This window comes from Talpa occidentalis, unplaced genomic scaffold (assembly GCF_014898055.3).
Source record: "Talpa occidentalis isolate TD23 unplaced genomic scaffold, MPIMG_talOcc4v2.1 talOcc4.9, whole genome shotgun sequence".
In the NCBI taxonomy this organism is placed as follows: domain Eukaryota; kingdom Metazoa; phylum Chordata; class Mammalia; order Eulipotyphla; family Talpidae; genus Talpa; species Talpa occidentalis.
The window spans coordinates 70747015-70768278 of NW_023605305.1; the positions used below are offsets into that span (position 1 = coordinate 70747015).

At 35.5% G+C, this 21264-nt stretch overlaps 1 protein-coding gene across 5 annotated transcripts in view; it reads right to left on the reverse strand.

Moving 5' to 3' along the window:
• Positions 1–890: 890 nt before the first annotated feature.
• Positions 891–21264, reverse strand: part of CLK4 (CDC like kinase 4) — a 29571-nt gene continuing 9197 nt past the window's right edge. For 2 of the 5 annotated variants that reach the window (XM_037498352.2, XM_054690928.1), the window contains exons 2-13: positions 19676–19734; positions 18322–18544; positions 17185–17275; positions 16726–16792; positions 13142–13258; positions 12884–13050; positions 12595–12689; positions 12213–12342; positions 9203–9285; positions 6489–6568; positions 5755–5845; positions 891–5457 (exon numbers count right to left, since the gene is read on the reverse strand). In XM_037498352.2, the coding sequence (XP_037354249.1) occupies positions 5317–5457; positions 5755–5845; positions 6489–6568; positions 9203–9285; positions 12213–12342; positions 12595–12689; positions 12884–13050; positions 13142–13258; positions 16726–16792; positions 17185–17275; positions 18322–18544; positions 19676–19728 (1338 nt within the window). In that variant the 5' untranslated portion in view covers positions 19729–19734 and the 3' untranslated portion in view covers positions 891–5316. The remainder of the gene's footprint in view (positions 5458–5754; positions 5846–6488; positions 6569–9202; positions 9286–12212; positions 12343–12594; positions 12690–12883; positions 13051–13141; positions 13259–16725; positions 16793–17184; positions 17276–18321; positions 18545–19675; positions 19735–21264) is intronic. The other 3 variants (XM_037498349.2, XM_037498347.2, XM_054690926.1) reach the window with 2 other exon arrangements.

A 21264-nucleotide genomic window follows, 5' to 3' on the forward strand; every position in this document is an offset into this window, starting at 1 on the left:
ATAGAAGACAAAGTAAATGCTATTAGTAGTAATACTATAAGCCCCAGGTTATCTGCTAGATGCTTTAAATCACTCTGTAATGTAGATGTTACACCTAAGAAACCAAGCAACAAGTCACTTGAAAATAACACTCCCCTGAACAGAGAGAAGACCTAGGACTAAAGTTGAAATTATTCTTATAAATGTGAATTCCTTCAATTCACTGAACTGCTACCCAAGGAATGAGATGATAGGTAAAAAATGAACGATTTCACACTAGAGGCTTGATTAGGTCCAGAATTGTTTTTTTTCTCCCAAAGTCAGTATTTTGTCACGGTGCTGTGTATTTCCTCTTGCATCACCTCAGAAGCACATCAGGACATCACCTGGTTGTCAATCTGAGGTTTTGATATTATTAACCTGATGCCTACCTTATAAAGTCCTCCATCAATGGCTGGGATCAGTGAAATAAGCCACTGGTGCCTGTAACCACTATTAAAGAGTTGCAACATAGTATATTTTTAATATCCTCTCTGTATATTATTAGAAGGTATTAAAAAGTCCCTTCATTAACAATCAGTTTACAGGATAAAAGGGGGACTATGAGATATGGACACCGTTCTTAACTATCAATTTTTAACATGGGAAAGTTTAACACAAATGACCCAGTGTTTAAGACATGATATTCATGTATTAGCATTGTGTGGACCCCGGTAAGGTTGAGACTCAAAATAAACCAACTACAAAATGACATTTCGAGACAATTACGAAATTTTAAATGTGGACTCAATAATAGATATCATTGTCAGGTGTGGTAAGGCCCATTTTTATTTAAATAAATTTAAGGGCCATTTGTATTCAAATGGCAAATTTAAATTTGTATTTAAATACAAGAAAATAAGTTGAAGACTAGATGAAATAAAACTTGCAAAATATTAATTTTTGAAACTGGATTAATGTATTTAGAGTTTCATTGTTCTATTTTACTTTTCATTGTACTTTTTAGAACAGATCATTCATACAGAATTAGCCAGCTTCCAAAGATTTCTTCTTTTACATATATATCTCAAAAGACTGAACTGATTGAAGTGTAAAACAGGACTTTTGAACTTTACATTCCTTCTACCTTAAAAAAGACAAAAAACAAAAGCAACCAACCAAATAAAACTTTACCTTAAGAATTTAGCTGGACAATTCTACTCCTCGGACTCTACCCAAAAAAACATAAAAACCTGGTTTTACAGGTTTTTGCATTATTTACAATAGGTAAGATCCGGAACCCAAATGCCCAAATATAGATGACTGGATCAAGATGTGGTATATATACACGATAGAATACTATTTAGCAATCAAAAAGATAAACTCATGCCATTTGCAGCAACATGGATGGAGCTGGAAGGGATTATGCTCAGTGAAATAAGCCCGAAGGAAAAAGAAAAATAATGAATGGAATGTAGGAGGAATGTAGAGGAACCATATAAGGGATCAGGAAAAAAAAAAAAAAGAATTAGCAGGTAACTATAACTATAAATCAGAGACATTCTGCAAGGGAGGGGGAAGCAGAAGGATCAAAACAGGGAAGGGAAGAGCACAAGAAACTATGGTGATGGTGGTGGGAATTTTATGGGGATTACACCTGAGAGGAGAAATCATAAAATTGCACAAAAATGAACAATGATGTAAATTATATTTATAAATATTAAGAGAAAAAAAGGTTTCATCTTCACTCCATGGACCGCCCTCATTTTATTATCTGCATCTGCTTAAGCCTACATCCCATGAAGATAACCATCACCCTGAATAGTGCATTTACTCCTGTTTTTGAAAGTAATATATACTTTTAACTTTTTTTTGCCTTGAAGGTTTATAAAAATGGTAACATATTAAAGACTGTCTAGCAGTTTGTTTTTATTCACTCAGTATAACTTTTTAAAATTGAATTTTTCCAGTGTAGCTTTATTTCATTTTCTGTTATGTTCTATTTCACTATTTAAAATACACAATATTTTATCCTTTTTCTTATCAATGACCCTTTATGTTGATTTTTTATTGAAAACAATGTTGTAAAGAGAACTTGTATATACATTTAACACGAATTTCTCTAGAAGGTGTTCTAAGTATGGAATGACTTCACTCTAGTGTGGTATCTAGATAAAACAAACAGATGAAATAAATAAAACAAAAATAAACTTTTGGACTAGTTCTATTAGTGATTACCAGAAAGTAAGAGGAAAGAAGGGTGGGTAAATTGGGACAAAGAGGGCAATGGTATGATGGATAGAATTGAACTTCTGGCAGTTAAAAGTAATGTAGTACATACACATTGAGTCTCATCAATGAACATTTGAGACATATAATGCAATGTTACTTCAATAAAAAGGAATTCTTCCTTATTTTAAAATGCAAAGGAATTTCTATTTGCAAACACATAACCTAATAATCGAACAATTACTGATTCACAATGAAATTTGAAAATGTAGCTTGCTAATTAGCACTGGATAAATTTAAAATATTTAACTTCCATCAAATTTTGAGGGAATCAGAAATCCCAATCTGAAGAATTAGAAACTCAAGTCACCTGACACTTTATTCCAGAATGTCATTTTAAGTATTAGTACCTGTCTGCCTACTTAATGTTCTGAACGACCATACCATTTAATGATTGCAACTACAGTTCAATTAAGAGTAGTGAAGTGTGAATAAATAGAATTCATGTAATAACACTATTAGCCATTACTTTCCACTTCATCCCACTTCACAGCAAAGTGGTTTTTGACTCAAAGAGGTACATTATTACAGGAAAGCACAATGCTAGAATCTAGGAAACTTAAGTAACAGTTAAGTCACAATTATTGGGAGAAGTGGACAAGTCATTTCCAATTTCTCTACCATCTAATCCTTCCAAGATTACTCAGAGGAAGTTTTCAATTTTTAAAAACTGATCATGCATCACCTGATGATGGAACATGTTCTGAGAAACACGTTAGGCAATTTCTCCTTGTGTGAATGTCAGCAGCAATTACACAAACCTACAATGGTATAGTCTATTGGGAAAACCATTGTATATGCGATCTGCCTTTGATCAAAACCTCACTAGGCCATACATGCCTGTATAAAACTTCATAGGGTAGTTGACAACTATCACCCAAGTAATAAGATTGCAGGATTCAATTTTATGTACTCTGAAAACTTTGATGAATGCATGAAGAATGAGAATAGCTAATAAGTAGGAGCAAGAAAGTACTAGAAATAACCTAAGATCATGTTTAAAAATGCCTCATAAAAACCAACTTTGTAAAGGAATTTCCAGAAAATATTATAAGGCATCAAATTATTAAGAAAAATACCCAATTACAAATTACCAATATTTATAACTTTCTCACTCAGTGCTGAAGCTCCTGGCATTGTCAAGTAAAAACCTGGCACTTTCATAAAGTTAAGTTCAGAAGTACAAGGAAAAAGGCAGTGTGCAAAGGAGGAAGGTCACTAAAACCCACTAAACATTTCCTGCCTTATTATTGAAGTTTCTTTTTAATTCCTAAAATTCCATGAATTAGGTCTAGTAATTAGCAAATACCTTTGTGAAGAATGTAAATACTTTTTAGAAAGGAAAAGGATGTGAGCAATCATTAACTGCTTAGAAATGTGGGTATTTGCCTTTCTTCCTATATCCTGAGAGCAGCTACTCAGGTAATGAATTTCTCCTCTAGGGGAAAAAATAATCAATTTGGGAACTTGATAGACTTGTAGGGAAAGGATGGGAAGTTTAGGTAATACAGTAGTAACCTGTAGAATGGAAATGGAGGAGAAAATAAAGGATGCCAGACATTTTAATCTGATAGCAACATTGCTAAATCTATTGACAACCTTTTCTTTACATCAAATGCTTTCCAAAAAATCCTCATTACATTAATATAGTTCATCTATTCTGAAAGTAAATTCACTACATGTGGATGCTTAAAGGTCTAAGCATATTTTATGCAGTGATTCTATGGTAAAAGTTCAGCTTTCTTAAATTCCTAGTCAACTTTTCAAATACAGTATTCACTGGCAAATGCCGCCAGTGAATAATGTAGGAAATCAACCCTGGTTTCATCATGTCATACAAAAAAGTCCCATACATTTTGTTTACAATACACAGATAAAACTCAAATCATTTGTGAAATTCATTTTAAAACTGGGGATACTTTTTAAACAAAAGTATCTGCACTTGAATAAACAATTATGAATTCTATGACAAAAAATATCTCTACCTGGCAGCTATCAAGAGTTTTTGTTTCTTACGTAAATAAAATAACATTTACCATGTAGTTTTTAATGTGAAAACAGGTAACAGTAAGAAAAAAATACAGGCAAAGAAAAATGTCCAGCCAACCAATCAATGTTTGGAAATTTCTGCAGGTTTTTTCCCCACAAAGTATATCCTAATCAAATCACTCTTCGGGAAAGATTAACACAAATATAAACTGTTTTAGTAATTTAATTCTCATAGGCTGAGGTTTAAGTATTTCCTTCATTTGCTAAGGAAATAGCATTAGACAATTTCAGGACTCCAGATTTGACATCAAAAACTAAAAAGCTAAGTGTCTCCAAGAAACAACAAATTCCTCTTTCTATGTGACCTACCACATAAAGTAGCTCTTGGAAAATATGACTTTCCAATTAGATTTTATTCTTAAATGAAGTGTATACGTGGTTTGATTAAACAGCTATCACAACAGACAAACTAGATGTCTTTTGATGAATACTTGTTGCCGTTTACATCAACCCAATGAGTATACAACACTTGATTTAATGAAATTCCAACAATAAACATTTCCTATGTGTTTTAGTTACTAATATCTGCCTACCTACAGTTAATAATACTACCTGCTCAACAATGATTAAAAAATTTTTTTAAAGTTAAAAAATTTTGAACTTGAGGGCATATAAAGAATATTCACTTAAGAATAAAGTAGTCAAGATTTCCTTTTACTCAAATTACTTCAAAGAGTTGACCTCCATGTACAAAAGACAAGATCAATTACATTTATCACTGGACACACAGAATATTCCAAAGGTCTTTAAAAATGGTAATTAATCTCAAAAAGGAAAATTAACAACTTTTAACTTTTATATTTCATTATCAGGAACATACTTGCTCAACAAGATAATTATGATAGATACAAAACATACAATATGTACACTTAACTGTACAAAATAATTTAATGTTTACAAAAATATTAGAATGTTTAGAGTTGACTGACGCAGTCTTAAGTAAAATCTCTTTATAGAAGTGTGTGTGTGTGTGTGTGTGTGTGTATATATATATATATATATAGACCACTGATTTCCATTTCATTTCTGTTTTAATAAATCAAAGAAAGGATGCTGCAATGCTTCATCCAAAGTAATTCTTTTCACTGGATCATATTCTAACATTCTTCGTACCAGGTCAAATAGTTTCTCATGTTCTTCATCATGACAAAGCATAAATTCCTGGGGGAAAAATGTTTTTGTTTTGAGAATTTAAAAAATAGTTAAAAGGCCTCCATGGTGACCTAGGGTTATGTCTCAGCACTATCACTGCTATGGCCTGAGCTGGATCCCCAGCAGCAGACCTGTCTCGCCCACCGCTCCACTCAGCAATATATTTAAGTAAATCCACCTGTTCTGCTCCTCACTCTGTCTCTGGTGAATCCTCTCACCCCAAGTACCTCTACCCTACACCCCAGCTCTTCTATGCAAAAAAAAGCATTGAAAGTGCTTTTTAAATCTTTAAAACTTTTTTTTTACCTTTAATGGTTTGCAGCGCCTTCTAACATATCTACCAGCAGAACTATGTTCATCCCAATCTAGCTGGTTATGGTGAAAATACTTGCGTTTTCTATAGGAAAAAGAAGTTTAGGTTAGTATAAATAACACCCACGTTTACCCTGCTCCCACCAGATAGAAGCATAAGTATCTCTAGATAGACATATAAACATACATAGAATTTTAAAAAATCTCAGCAACAATTATATATCAGACACATTCTATATTATCTTCCTTAATCTTACACACTCTGAGGCAGCATATCCCATTTAAGTTGTCCCCAAATACCATATATGAAACAATGCCAGCTGCAAAGAGAGGCTCCTGGAACCATTCCAGTAAATTCTGATTTCACCAGATGGGGCAGTTGGAAATTTATGGAATATTTAAAGAAGTAACTCCCTACTGGCTTTTGTGGTGAATCTCTTCGGAAATCACTATAGTTACCTTGTTCAACGACATACATATAACTGGTCAGCAATAGTATGAAATTCAAATTTACATTTAGAGTCCAAATCAAATTCCTTTGAAAAACATTTCACTTGAAAGTAAAAAAAAAAAAAAAAAATACTGTTTACTAGATTACAAGGCAAGTATTACATTACTTTCAAATATGCAGCCTTTCAAACAAGAAATAATGAAGTTGGGTTTTCTGTCATTTGAATATAGGGCACTGTATGTCTGTAATAACAAAGGGCTTTATTCTTAAGGCATACCTTGTTTTCTGAATCATGTGTGTTGGTATGGGTCCTAATATTCGTTCCATCATTGCCAGGTGCTCTTTACTATCATGGGTCTAAGAAACAGGAAAAGGAAATTTAACACATTACATTTCTCTACATGTACAATATACTGACAAAAAGGACAGCAACACAACTTATATTACACTCCACTTCAAAGATCAAACAATTACTGAGTGAGCTTACATTGTCTTGTACAAACCCAATAAACCTAAAAGTCTTTCTAAAAATGATCAAAAAGGTTCTTAGCAGATGAGGTAACACATATATTTAATTGAAAAATGAAGTGTTTATTTTGTAGTTCTTGCACTGTTTAACCTAGGAAAGAATGGGGAAGGTTACCAGAAAAAACGTTTTCCTCATTTTTAACCAAAATTAATTTCAATTACCCAATGAGTAACAATACAGTAACATTTACTAACCCTAGGCAATACACTTCCAGTAATTCTCACATTAATCCTAAATGAATTAAGTGGGAACAGGAGTTTCATAGCTTAAGGTCATATAGCTCATTAATGAGGAAAAGCTGAGCTTTGAACCCTAGTCAAAACTTACACTCTAAAACTGTATCATAATAGAGACCTTTGGCTAACAGAGAACAGAGAAAAACTGTCAAAACTTACACTAGAAATGCTACACTCCTAGAGCAGAGGTTAGCAAGCTTTTTCTGTAAAGGATCAGATAGTAAATGGTTTATTTAGGTTTGGCTGGTCACAAGTACTTTCTGTGTCATGTTTTTTTAACATATATATCCAAAAGGGCAGGTTTATTATGAAAAAGGTAGAGAAGGATAAAGGACAGTGGCATAAACACAAGCAGCAGAAAGAGCTGCTCCAAAAGGGACAGGTTTTGCTAAAAGAGAGGCCTGCAAAGTCACAGGTGAGCAGGCTTGGGAGGAGAGCTGCCTCTGCTGCTTTGCAAAGAGGTCAGTGAAGAGACATACCGGCTAAGTCACAGGTCATAGGCAGGGAGAAGGTGCACTGCTCCTACTCTAGAAAAGGAAAAGGTTGGTGAAAAGCACCGGCATAGTCACAGGTGGGCAGAAGGACTGCTGCCTGTCATGGTCATTTTTTTAAGTGATGTGTCAGGTAGGGTAGTTTGCCAATCCTTGTTCTGGAGAGGAAAGGCTATGTGTTTACTTTTATCAACTACTGTGCTGTCAAAATTTATAACAAGAATAATACTAGCCCACATTTAAACAGTTCCTTAGCAGAAGAATTTATTTATTTATTTATTTATTTATTGCTTGCATGGAAGAACTGGGGTGTAGGCCAGAGGTGTGGGGGGAGGGTAGGGTGAGAGGATTCACTAGAGATAGAGTGGAAGCAGAACAGAAGGCAGAAGGATCTACTAAAATACACTGCTAAGGGGAGCAGCGGGCAAGAGGAGAGGTCTGCTGTGGATGTGGGTTAGCTCCCTGGCTAGGGATCCAACTCATGCCGTAGTGGTGAGACTTAACCCCTAGGCCACCAAGGAGGCCCAAAATACTTAGTATTTTGAACAGGATTGCTAGAGATTAGATAGAAGCAGAAGTCTGGTGAAAGTGCCCCACAAGTAATGAACACATACATTCTGCAACAGCGATCTTAATGACTTTTGGCACACTGTAGCTTCCTCCCCATCCAGCATTGCTGTAACCTCAAATCCACCTCAACAGTATAAGCAAGGATCTCCAGAATCCCACCCTCTCCCCAACCACAAAACCTTGATCATATCAAATAATCCTAATGAAAAGTCCTTCAATGGTGGCACTACCGAAAGCTTTCTAGACTTTGTTTTCAGGTGGAAGTAAAATTATGAAAAATTGGAGACTTAAATAAGATTTCCTACTTTTTGTTTTGTTAAATAAGGGCTTTTATTTAAAAACCCCAAGAAAGGGATATTATTATTCCCCCCAAAACAGGAAGGACAATCTCTACTTAAAGTCAGAATGGCAACTGTACAAAAATAATTTTCATTGTAGACCAGTCTACATTTGGAAACCACTGATTTGACAAAACAAATACTTTTCTTTAACAAACAAGTCCTTGTGTATTGCTGCAATTTTTCCATTTATGCTCTATTCTGTACATTGTTTTACACTTTTATGCCTTTACCAATATGATTTCTTCAATCTGATGTGACCATCGTGCTCTCTAGTTTTCTGAGAAACTGCTACTCTTCCTTCCAGCAATGGTTTAAACCTAACTCCTCCTGTTTACCCTTCCTGGCTCCTCTCTAAACTTTCTATTTTATTCCATTATAGCAAATACCACATTATACTATAATACTGTTCCCATGTTTTTCTTTTGCATGACATTCTTGAGGATGAAGATGTTATCTTTTCATCTTTAGATACTTAGTGCTTAGAAATGTGCCTAGGGGATCACAGATGTTTCAGAGTAAGATACAAGTTATTTTTCTTAAATTCTTTTATAAAAGGGAGTGACAGTCAAAATAACTAGAACTGGCCACAGAAATCCTAATGTAAATTTATGAAGGAGCTCCAAAATAAGAAATGGAAACATGAGAGCGACACACATGCAAAATGAACAGTGACTATTCACTGAGTAACTTCATTCAACTATGGTTTTAGAAAATAATGACCACAACACTGTGGCCACTTTCCAACATGGAAGCCAAAAAATTAACACGCCTGGAACATTTGAAGTTCATTAAGAATTATTAAATGTTATTTACTAAATACATACCTGAAAGACTGTGAAACCAAGGTAATATTCGATAAGAATACAACCTATGCTCCACACATCACATGGTTGAGACCAACCTAAAGCTATTCAAAAACAAAAACACTTATTATACACCAATTTTTAATTACTAAGAACCAAGTTATTGCCTATGAGTGTTCTCTTTAAAGTGCCCATTTATGAGAATACAGCAGTAAATTCAATGTGCACATTTTCAATTGAATATCAAAAGTTAATGAGTATGCTGTCATAGTCCTTCAGACACTGGTATCAAATTAGTGTTTTAACTTGGAGAAGGGTACATTTTACACAAAATAAGAGAGGCCCTACCAAATACTTTCTAAGTATAACCACCAAATATTACAGTCTAAACTTGCACAATGGGAAATACTGTTATAACCCACTTTAAGGTTGTTCCAGCAAATTTTACATTTTGTTAGTGCAAATATGAACTAACAATTAGCCTCAGAATGCAATTACTAGCCCTTTACCAATTATCATCAGCTTGATGACTGAGTTTTACTATTTCCAAAAGAAAAATACTATAGTCTTACATAAATTATTTAAGAATTAATGGATATTAAGCACCTATAACTAGAATTTTTGGAGTCATTTAAAGTTCACACAGAGAGGGTTCTAGCTCTCCCATTTTCAGGCTGTCTACATGCAATCACTTAGACTGTCTCCTTCAGAATTCTCAATGGCAACATTATTCAGGACAAAACTAAACAACTAGCCTTAAAACTCTACTCACTGGAAAGGCAAAGAATAAACGTGATATTTTAATCTGTAAATTTTAAGAGTAAATGTTTAGTAGAGCGATAATGCATAAATAAAACCTACTCTAAATTACTTTCACTAATTACTTTCAATTACTCAATTACTTCACTAATGTCACTAAATTCAAAGGCAGAAACAATATACTCAATAGCCTTGACTCTGATTTAATCCTTTGTTAGGCTTTACAGTGTCTATCATTTCAACAAATGGAGCCCAGTTTTTACTTACAGTAACATACACAAAATGTGCAAATGGTAAGGGTTTTGCTTGAAATTTCCACTTGAACCCCCCAGTCTAGCTTTGTCCTCAGGTGACTGAAACCATCTACAGCACACCATTCTAAATACATCACATTTTCTGATGAGTCAATTTTCATGTTCATAGTAAAGACTTTACATCAATCCCTTTCAACATACCCTCTCCCCAACTATTGCACCTGGCATGTTCCTCACATCCTAGTTCTGCCTTAGTCCTTAGGAATATTCCATGAACAAGGGACCCTCCTAATCTAGTTTCTTTTCCACAAGACCAGCAACCCCAATTTCAGATTCATATCAACTATCCCAAGACTGGCCACACTTGGAACTTTATTATACTTTACCCAATTTAAAAGGTAATTAACCATAAGATGTGCCACTGTCCTATGTAAAATAACAAAGAAAAAAGGCTAATTGTCTTGTACTATGTCTTCATGTTATAGCATAGGGGGAAATCTGCATGTTAACACGGATGCAACACAGGAAGTTACCTCCTTTCAAGTTCTAAAAATACTTGCCCACAACCTCTTACTATATTCCTTTCTTGTACTTCATTGCAGCCTTCAGTCTGCAACTATGAATATACTCTAAATATTACTTAAGAGTAGCACGCTAAGCTACTAAAACACAGCAGCTCCTTTCAGACCACACTACATAGAAATCCTGTATGATCACTTCAAAGACAAGTTCTTTGTAGCCCAGTATGTAGCCTCTAGCACATGCAGTTATTTCAATCTAAAGTTTTATTTAATAAAAATTTTAAAATTCAGTTCCTCAGTCACACTAACTACATTCCAAGTGCACAGTATGGCATGTGGCTAATGGCAACCACAGTGGACAGTACGTAGAACATTTCCATCATCACAGAAAATTCTACTTGATTTCCTTACCCTTTTATAAATCATCTACTACTCTACGCAGACATCTTTAGTTTGCTTTCACATTTATTCTGAATTACTAAGTGCCACTGGACAAAAATAATGGTAGAAGATAGAAACTAATTCCTTAAAAATGTTTTACTATCCAACATTAGTTGGAACTTACTTTTGATTGTTTATTTACTTTTTAAAAAGATTTATTTATTTATTTATACATGCACTGGGTACAGTCAGAGGTGTGGGAGGGTGAGAGAATTCACCAGAGCCAGAGTGAAGAGTAGAACAGGCAGAGTGACGAAGTACACTGCTCAGGGGAGCAGAGGGTGGCAGGAGAGGTCTGTGCGCCATGTGGGACCCTTGCCGGCGGCCGGGGATCGAACCGGCACCGCAGAGGCTACAGGCAGCTTTGCAACCCAGCGCTCAACCGCTGTGCCACCAGGGAGGCCCTGATTGTTTATTTTTTTAAACTATATCCCAGCTGCATCTCACCTGAAATTTTCCCACTATTGCCAAACCCCCAGTTCCAGCCTAACTTCCCTGCTTTAATAACATGACCACTCAACTTTTAAATTTTGAGATAAAATGCATACCACCTTACTGAGTTCTCACATTTCAAGAATGTGAGATTATTTAACTTACTTTCTTTTCCAGTCTTTCTCACGTGAAGGATTATCAAAGTGTTCCTTTTAGACTAGCCTTTCTTCTATTCACCTCCATCCACCCTGTATTTAGATATCTGACAACTAAACCTTTACATCTTTCACAAGTACCACTGCTTTTGTGATGACACAAAAATAGAAATACATGCCACTTCAAAATCTCATTGCTGTGATGTCCTTAGTCACTCTTATGATTTTATAAGATTAGTTTGTTCAAACATCACCACCTAGAATATCTTTACAGATGGTATCACATTTTTCCTACTCAAGTATTTACAGATACATCTAGTTTTAATGAAAGTAGAAAATACTTTCTGTCCACTAAGAAAATCACACCCGTCTTGCCACATACCCTCAAGCTCTCCCCACCCCCCAAAAAGTTGTAGAGAATAAAATCTTTTCTTCAATCACAGTATCAGGAAGTCTGGTGTCTACTGACCCAAAATGACCTCTGGAGCTCTATAATGCCGTGTAGACACTAAAGTGCTATGATGTTCATCATCGTATGTTGCACTTCCAAAGTCAACAACTTTGATGTCTGTGTTTTTCAGCGTTCGTTCATCACGTTTCTACAGAGGCATGGTTGGGTAAAAATAAAGGTGAATAAAGATAAATAATTTATAGCACTATTCAAAAAGGTTTGCACAGAATTACCTTTCTAATTTTCAACATAACCCCACAAGTAAGGAAAGGTGGTTATCTTTTTTTTGGTTAAACAGCAGGATACAATGAACCTCAGAATGACAGTCCTCATCCAAGGATCATTAACCTAAATTAATTTTAAAGACAACTGCCAAAACTAAAATAAGTATGTAACTTACCATTTTAGAATTATATTTGACTACATAGTCAGACTTCACAAATAAAATATTTTCAGGCTTCAGATCTGTATGGGTTAATTTATTATGATGCAAAACTACAAGAGAACAAAAACACTAATTATTAGTTTCACTTTAATCTGTACTGGGGGAGGAGGAGGGAAGATTAGCAGTGATATAGGGGTCAAGTGAAATTTCACTTCTAGCTCTATTTTCAGGGACAATATTCTAATATATTGCGTGCATAATAAAAACTTTTTTGTGTGTGTTTAAAGTTATCAAGTATACTCACAATTTATTGACTGGCAGATCTGATATGCCATCTGCCTGATGTGGTCAATCTGAAATGGCAGAAAGCTATTTTCTTTAATGAAATCATAGGTACTAAGTCCCAGCAGTTCAAACACAATACAAACATGGCCATGATGATCAAACCATTCAAGCATCTGGACACATCGACTAAAAGAGACCAAAATGAAAATAATTCAGTTGCTAGAATTCAGATTATTTCATGTAACATGAAAGGATCATAGTTCAAGTTTATACTTACAAGACACTATTGGGGTCAGTACTATTCAAGTGCTCCAATACTTGGATTTCTGAACGAGCTGCTTCACGGTATCGCCCTACATTTTTTACAATTTTCACTGCTACATGTATGCCATCCCTTAAAAACAAAATTAAAGTGAAAATGGTAAATGTACAGGGAGGGAGCTGATTATCCTCTAACACATAATCTTTTTTTTTTTTTTTTTTAAATAGAGGCATGTTTATTTATTTATTTATTTGTTTGTTTGTTTGTTTGTTTTGTTTTGTTTATACATGCACTGGGTACAGTCAGAAGCGCGGGAGGGTGAGAGAATTCACCAGAGCCAGAGCGGGGAGCAGAGCAGGCAGAAGGACCGAAGTACACTGCTGAGGGGAGCAGCGGGCGGCAGGAGAGGTCTGCGCGCCATGTGGGAACCTCCTCCAGTGGCCGGGGAGCAGCCGGGGATCGAACCGGCACCGCAGAGGCCGCGGGCAGCTTCGCAACCCAGTGCTCAACCGCTGCGCCACCGGGGAGGCCCTAACACATAATCTTATTAATTATCAATTACTCTACGCTATTTTTCTAAAACAATCTTTTAGGGTATATTATAATAAATTCATATAAACAATCTTTTAGGATATATTATACTAAATTCATATAATTTATTTCTAGAATCTTTTGACAAAATACACTTTATATGAAGTGATGGCTCCCTTAATACTTATGAATTGTTTAAAATATTTATTTACGCATACCAGAACTGGGGTACAGGCCAGAGGTCTGGTGGGTGAGAGGATTCACCAGAGAAAGACTGGGGACCAGGAAAATTGAAACACACTGCTGAAGGGAGCAGCAGGCGAGTCAGGAGAGGTCTGTTGTACCATGTAGGTTGCTCCCTGGCCGGGGATCGAACACATGCAGCAGTGGCTGCAGATAGCTTCATAGGTTGCGTCTTAACCCCTTGTGCCACCAGGGAAGCCCAATACTTATGAATTTTAATGTTATTTTCCAGAATTTTAAATTTAACTAGATTTTATACAAAAGTTAAAATACACACACACCCTTGACTAGAATATTGCTGAAATTTTCAACATAACCCCTAGACCTACCCTGTGCCAGATAGAGCAGAGGTGTCAATGATAAAAAGATAGGGCTTATTCCTGTGTATTCAGCCTGATGGAAAAGTGAACAACTTATAATAAGGTCAGAAGTGCTTGGTGTGAGGTACTAGGGAGTAGGAGAGGGAAAGCCTAATCATTAGGGGGTTATGGAAATTCAGACTTCTTCAAAGAAGTGACACACAACTATTAGGTCCTGAAAAACAGCTGTAGTTTGCCAGATTTGGGAGGAAGAGGAACATTTAGGCATAGGAGACACCATCAATTAAGTCATAAAGCTAAGAAAATGCTGAGTACATTCACTGATGCAAGTAGGTATAAATAGCTACTGTATGTGGCATGGAGCCATGACCCAAGGGCTGGGGAAGCTGTGACACTTCCTCGGAAATACATCGCCATGAATGATTTTGAATCAGTGGGTTTCAAATCTTCAGCTTCCCGTCCTCCTCTTTGAAATCTGATCTTCCTGAAGATAAGCCAGCATACAAACCTCTTTTTTTACTATGGTCCTCCCATTTTATGAAAGAAAATATCATCTATTAGTATGTCAAGACTATGCTCCAGGTGCTAATAAATAAGAAGCAAACAAATTGTTCTAGTGGCTGAAGAGCAACTTTTTTGCTAATCTGATGCTTTCCAAATCATTGCTCTCAACCACTGGAAATAATCAATCATTAAAGATTTGTTTTAGTGACAACCTTATAGTGTTTGACTTAAAAAAAACTTTTAAAATTGCTATGACAAAAATCCTTCTAGTTTCATCTATTTACTTATATGACACAAAGTGTTCTTGTGTATAGCTATAAAAATAAAAAAAATAGAAAGACTTAATGCTAAAGCACTAAGAGGCATTTACTTATGGATACATGTATTCATTTTTTTAAAAGCCCAACCATCCCAATCAAAGATAACATGTTCAATTAAATTTTATATTTTAGGTCTAACAAATATAAAATTTGTAGTAATTTGTATTTAACTGAATAACACTAATTGAAACATCTTGATTAAATACTTGATCTTGGAATCTTAAGAAATTTTAAAAGGATATACATTTAAAATTCATGAAATTCAAATACGCTCCACAGATTAGCTAGCAAAATTTGAAAATGTAACATATGTATGTATAGTTAATGATACAGTGAATGCCATGAAATATTAGTATTTGGGGAATCTGGGTGAAGGGTAAATTGGAATTATTTGAACTATTTTAGTAACTTTGCTGTAAGTCTGAAAGTATTTCTAACTATTTTAACATTCCAATTTATGTTTCTATTTTTGCTGCAGAGAAGATAGGGTGATAAAGATACTTAGAATAACATTCTCTCTGGAAAATGGAACAAAAACAAATTTTAGAATGAAACATTTCTAATTATTCAAGTAGAGTTTGTTCCTGGATGATGTTAATCTAAGAAGCTATAATATTTACAGTCCCTCAAAGACATTTAAAGAGAGGCTTTTACTTTAAGCTGGAAATTACATCCTCCCAACTATTTTATGATGAAAGATTTTAGGTGTCAATTTAGAGCTAATATAGCTCACTGAATTGTTTTAAAAAGTTCAGTTACCAAAGGTCTGCAAACCACAAAATAGAGGTCCTAGAGGAAAATGTCAAAGTCAGGCAGAGAAGTCAAATTATAAAGAATCTTGACTCTATCCTGTAGGTCTTTCCAACTCTCTTACAGGGATAATAGCCTAAATTTTGTGAAACTTCTTCATGAGAACATCCACTTTATTTTTTTTTAAAGATTTATTTATTTACGCATACAAGAACTGGGGTACAGGCCAGAGGTCTGGTGGGTGAGAGGATTCACCAGAGACAGGCTGGGGAACAGAACAGATGGAATGACTGAAATACACTGCTGAGGGGAGCAGCGGGTGAGTCAGGAGAGGTCTGCTGCACCATGTGGGTCACCTCCTTGGTAGGGGATTGAACTCGTACTGCAGTGGCTGCAGATAGCTTCATAGGTTGCATCTTAACCCCTTATGCCACCATGGAGGCCCTGAACACTCACTTTAAACAGTTGAACACCACCTGATCAAAATTTGTACTCTAAGTAAAGAAATTAGACACAGGGCCTCCCTGGTGGTGCAAGGGGTTTAGACATGACTTATGAAGCAATCTGCAGCCACTGCAGCATGAGTTCGATCCCCGGCCAGGGAGCAACCCACATGGCACAGCAGACCTCACCTGCTGCTCCCCTCAGCAGTGTATTTCAGTCAATCTGCCTGTTCTGTTCCCCACTCTGTCTCTGGTGGATCTTCCCACCCCCCATGCCTCTGGCCTATACCCCAGTTCTTGTATGCATAAATAAGGAAATCTTAAAAAAAAAATTAGACACAATTCAAAAAGTGTTGATTATTTATACCTCTCGGGAACCAAGTGGCTACCACTTAAAATAACATTTCTTCTAACTTATGGCTCCTTCTCTACCCAAAATACCAGTGTTCATAAAAGGATAAGAAAAAAAACAAAGACAACAAACTTACATGCCATGATCAATGCATTCTACAACTTTGCCAAAGGCCCCTTCACCCAAAGTATCCACGATTTCATCTAAAGTGAAGGGGAGGGAGAAAGAGGTGTAAGTACTTGAGTACAATTTATATAGTTAATCAAACATGAATGCTTAAGTGTGGAATATTGCCAAATGATTCTCTATCAAAGCATAACTAAAGTTTCAGCACTCAAATTATTTTATTTTCAGCTGCTACAAAAACAATTAGATAGAGCTATCTTTCTTGCTCTAATCTCAAATTCCATTATTTTGGAATTTTAGAAATACTTAAATTCTACAGAAAAGAAGAAATACAAAAGAACAACAAACAAACCCACAAAAAACAAAACAAAAAAGCAATGAAGAGTTCTTTAGCCCCCCGCTGACAAACTATTCTGTAAAAGATTATTCTGTCTGCAAAGTTTAAAAAGTGTTGAAAAATATTCTATACATCTTGCTCTTAGAACGTCTCCACTTTGACAGATCAGGTGACCCTCCTCATCATCCTCTATACTCCTCGATCTTTTCCTTCGGTGGCTCTTCTGGAACGGCAAGTGGGCAGCACCAAGATCGTCCAGCCAATCAATATATCAGAGTGAATTCAGGGCAGAATACGCAATTCATTCAGCGGGGAGATATTCAGGCATTCAGATAAGCACCAGGCCACGAACAGTTGGCAGGAGCAATTTCAAATTCAGTCCCCAGAAATTCACAGGGCACAGTTTATGTTACAGAAGAAAAACATGGCAAGGAACAGATTTTCAGATAAGATACTTAAAGTGGCAATAGAAAAAAACAACACAATTGTCTCTTTAAAATACTGATTTAATTGAAGTCTGAAATTTAAGGAATGCAATGTCATGATCTAGTAACTCCTGCTATAAAATAGCATTATGCTGGGGGGTTGAGATGTCTAGTTTGTCAGAAGAATGTTTTAAAATGTCAAAATTAGTTGAAATTTATTTAGCAATATTTAAAAATATACATAATTCAAATAAAAAGAAAACAAAGGCTAGTTAATTTCAAATGTCCAATCTAATTAAAGCTAATTCTACTAAAAATTTAGGGGGGAAACAACAATTCAGAATTTACTGATATTACAGGTGAAGATAGCTGGTATTAAAAAAGGGGCAGGTCTCTTAGGATAGTTTCCCATTCAGCACCCTTTTTCAGAACTTCAGTGCAACTATAGTTGCAGACAACAATGCACCAGGCTATGGGACGATGCCATATACAGACTAACTAGCCTTCAGTGCAACGTTCTACATTTGTTTCCAAGTATCAGGAAAGGATTCTTTTAAGTAAAAATATGCTGAAGATGTATGATAGGTTCTTTATTTTTTCAAAAGATATTACAAACAAACAAAACTAAAATCATGTGGTCTGCAGAAAATTAGTATATGTGGCAATTGGGGGCTAGCTAATACAGATCTGCTATAAGAATATGAAAGTTTCCTTTAAGGATTCAAGTTATGTAAACACAATCATAATGCATCCAAATAGTATATATAAACTTTTCCAAACTTAACAGCTCATTAAGAGCTTTTACACACAAGTAAGTATCCACCCAAAACAAAATCAATCATACCGAATGTGACTGATGACTTGAACAATGTCTATTACGCTTCCTTTTAGGACTGCTTCTTCTGCTTCGGACTGAAGATTTACTGCAGTGGATTCGATAACTGTTTTCAATGTCTCTGTGATAATGTCTAGTGACATATCCTTCACAGTAGTCATTTCTGTATTCATCAATGTATCTCCGGTCCCGATAATCTCTCTCGTTCAAGGACCTTGCTTCTAAATAATGACTGCAAACACATTAAAGGATTTCAAATTATTCTTTTCATTATAGAATAATGTGGCTCAAACCAAACATTCACTTAAGAATTCGTGGTTTAGACAGCTAACCCAATAAAAGAAAACAATTTAAATTGATGAATTAGAATACTTATCTCACAAAACTTAAGAAAATTTTACTTTAACCAACAAGCAAATGGTTCATATTTCTCTATCATATAGACAGTTGTCAAGCCTTCACGTCAAGGAACAAAGCTTGAATCAAATCATTCAATTATGTTCAGTGTTTATTTAAGTGTCCTTTACCTTCTGGAGAAAGTTAAAAACCAAAAATTCACAAAATCATTCTTTCTGAAGTTCTTAGCCCTATGACAAGCACCTGTAACTAAATTTTCTTTCTTTTCTCACAGAGCCACACAGAATCAGAGGCAGACAAAACAGGATTCCTTTCTCTTTTACTGTAAGTCAATTTTAGATATCCCTGGCACACAAAGAATTCTTTCATGAAAGGTATATTAAAGCTAGATGGTATCTTGATTGTATTCATTCCAGCCTTTTTATTTGCGAGGACTAAATTAAGATAGTTTGAAGGAAAATGATGTCATGATGGTAGAGCACAAATTAACTTCTATTATATGGGCCAATTTTGTTACACACATCACCTACCCCAATTCCTCTCCTCTTTGTATTTCTAGTTTCCTGTTTTCTCCTCGTCGAGAAATAGACAACATAACTTTTGAAGGTTGACTCATGTGCCAAAGACATCTAAAATACATCCCCTTCAAATGAGAAAGGGATCTTATAATAGCTTGCCTAGGATTACAATAGTCCCACCACCCTGTTACCCTCTACAGTGCTAATTTCCTGTCATTCCTGCTTGCAAAATACACAAGAATTCTACATGGAAAACAGCATCATCTAGTGCCATAGTGCTTAAGTTCTGAATCAACAGATCCCTTTGAAAACCTGATGAAAGACATGGACCCTTGCCCCAAGAAATGCAAATGCATAAAAACAAAACTTGGAAAGTAATTTTATAGAGGTCACGGACCTCAGGAAGTCAATGGATCCCAGTAATCTTGATCTGATGGAAAGAAAAGGACATAGATTCAATTGGCCCAGTTTCCCGTCCCCCTTTCTACCTGGGATGAGTGTCCTCTTCAACAGAGTGCGAAGCTTCAAGAGGGATGCACATGGAGCACTGAGGGAGAGAGGGGACACCTGCCCAGTCAGACAAATCAGCTAAAAGAATCCTGACAAGCAATGGAGTGACAGATGTTGACTAGAATGCCCTCATCAACCCCTTGCTTTGCCCCAGAATATGCTGTTACCCTTGTTCCCAGGAGGCTAGTTTAGATAGAAATAAAGGAGAAGCATCTCTAAAGCTGCTGCTCAACAGGGCTGTCATGAAATTGAGATTGGGAGATGAAGGAACCCCCTTTTCCCTTTCCCTAGTGTCACTCTTAAGTCCTACTTATTGGAGAAATAGTTCAGATTAGGGTAAGACTGTAAGTCTAGGTAAGGGATCTGATCAGCTGGCTTAGAAATGTCGGGGAAATATACACTATAAATTACCATTCTCTTAAGAGCATCCTGTTTAATTCTGTGAGACAGTCTTCCCTTAAAAAATCCAAAATCTACTAGAAAAAACTAACACTAGTAATCTTTAGCTGTAATAGTGCATGAAATTAGAGTTGCTGTTAATCCATGAAACAATCTACAGAATAACAAACATGGGGTGAATACCATGAGGATAAACTAAAAAAGATGAGGATCCCTTAAGCCTATACCAACCAAGCTTAGAGAGTATATGAACAAAATCTGTAGAATTACAAGGCTATGGACAGAGTAGACAGAATGAACAGATTGATTTAATTTCTAAAAATATTCACTGAATATTAGTGAATATTTCACTGTCGTTCTTTCAAAATAGCCAAGACTAACGAGGGTATGTGCATTCGTTTTTATTTCCACACAGGTCCTGTGGAAGATAAAAAAATATATAAGGCAAAATTCCTACCAACAAATAATGAACAATTGAGATTAGTCACATAAAAATAAAACAAAATTCAACAACGCAGTGCTTAGAAGGGTCATAGAAGGTAAAAAATTAAAACTGCTTAAAACGGTCAGGAAAGACTCCATGAAAAAAAAAAAGTTGCATCTTAAAAGGAAGTCAGGATTGAGACAAAGTGGAGAAGAACGGCATATTACCAGCTCACACTACAGAGCATTTTAAGCACAAAGGCTTAGAGATGGGTTTGTCTAAGCATTACTCAGGAAATAAGTAGATAATTTCAGCAAGAGCAATTTTCATAGAGGAACACAGGCAAATAAACAAGCTGGGACCAATCATCCAAAGTCTTGCATGCCAGGCTGAAGAGTTCTAAAAAGTTTTTCTTAAAGGGTGGTTGGTTTATTAATAATATCAAAATATGGAACCATTAAAAATAAAGATCCCTAGACCCCAGGTTACAGTGACTTTAACCGTGGTAATAAATAGGGTTGTCATAAAGTGATGACACATTTTTTTCTGTTTTCAAAGAAAAAATACTACATGACTTTTTTGACAGCCCAAAACATATTAAACATACCCTGAGGTAATTCTATTCACACTAAAATTTAAGAACCACTGGTTTAAGACTAGATATTTTGTCATAGGAAGATATTTAAGAATTTTTACCACAATATGTGGTATTTATAGTCACATCAGCCTTCCTAATGTACTATG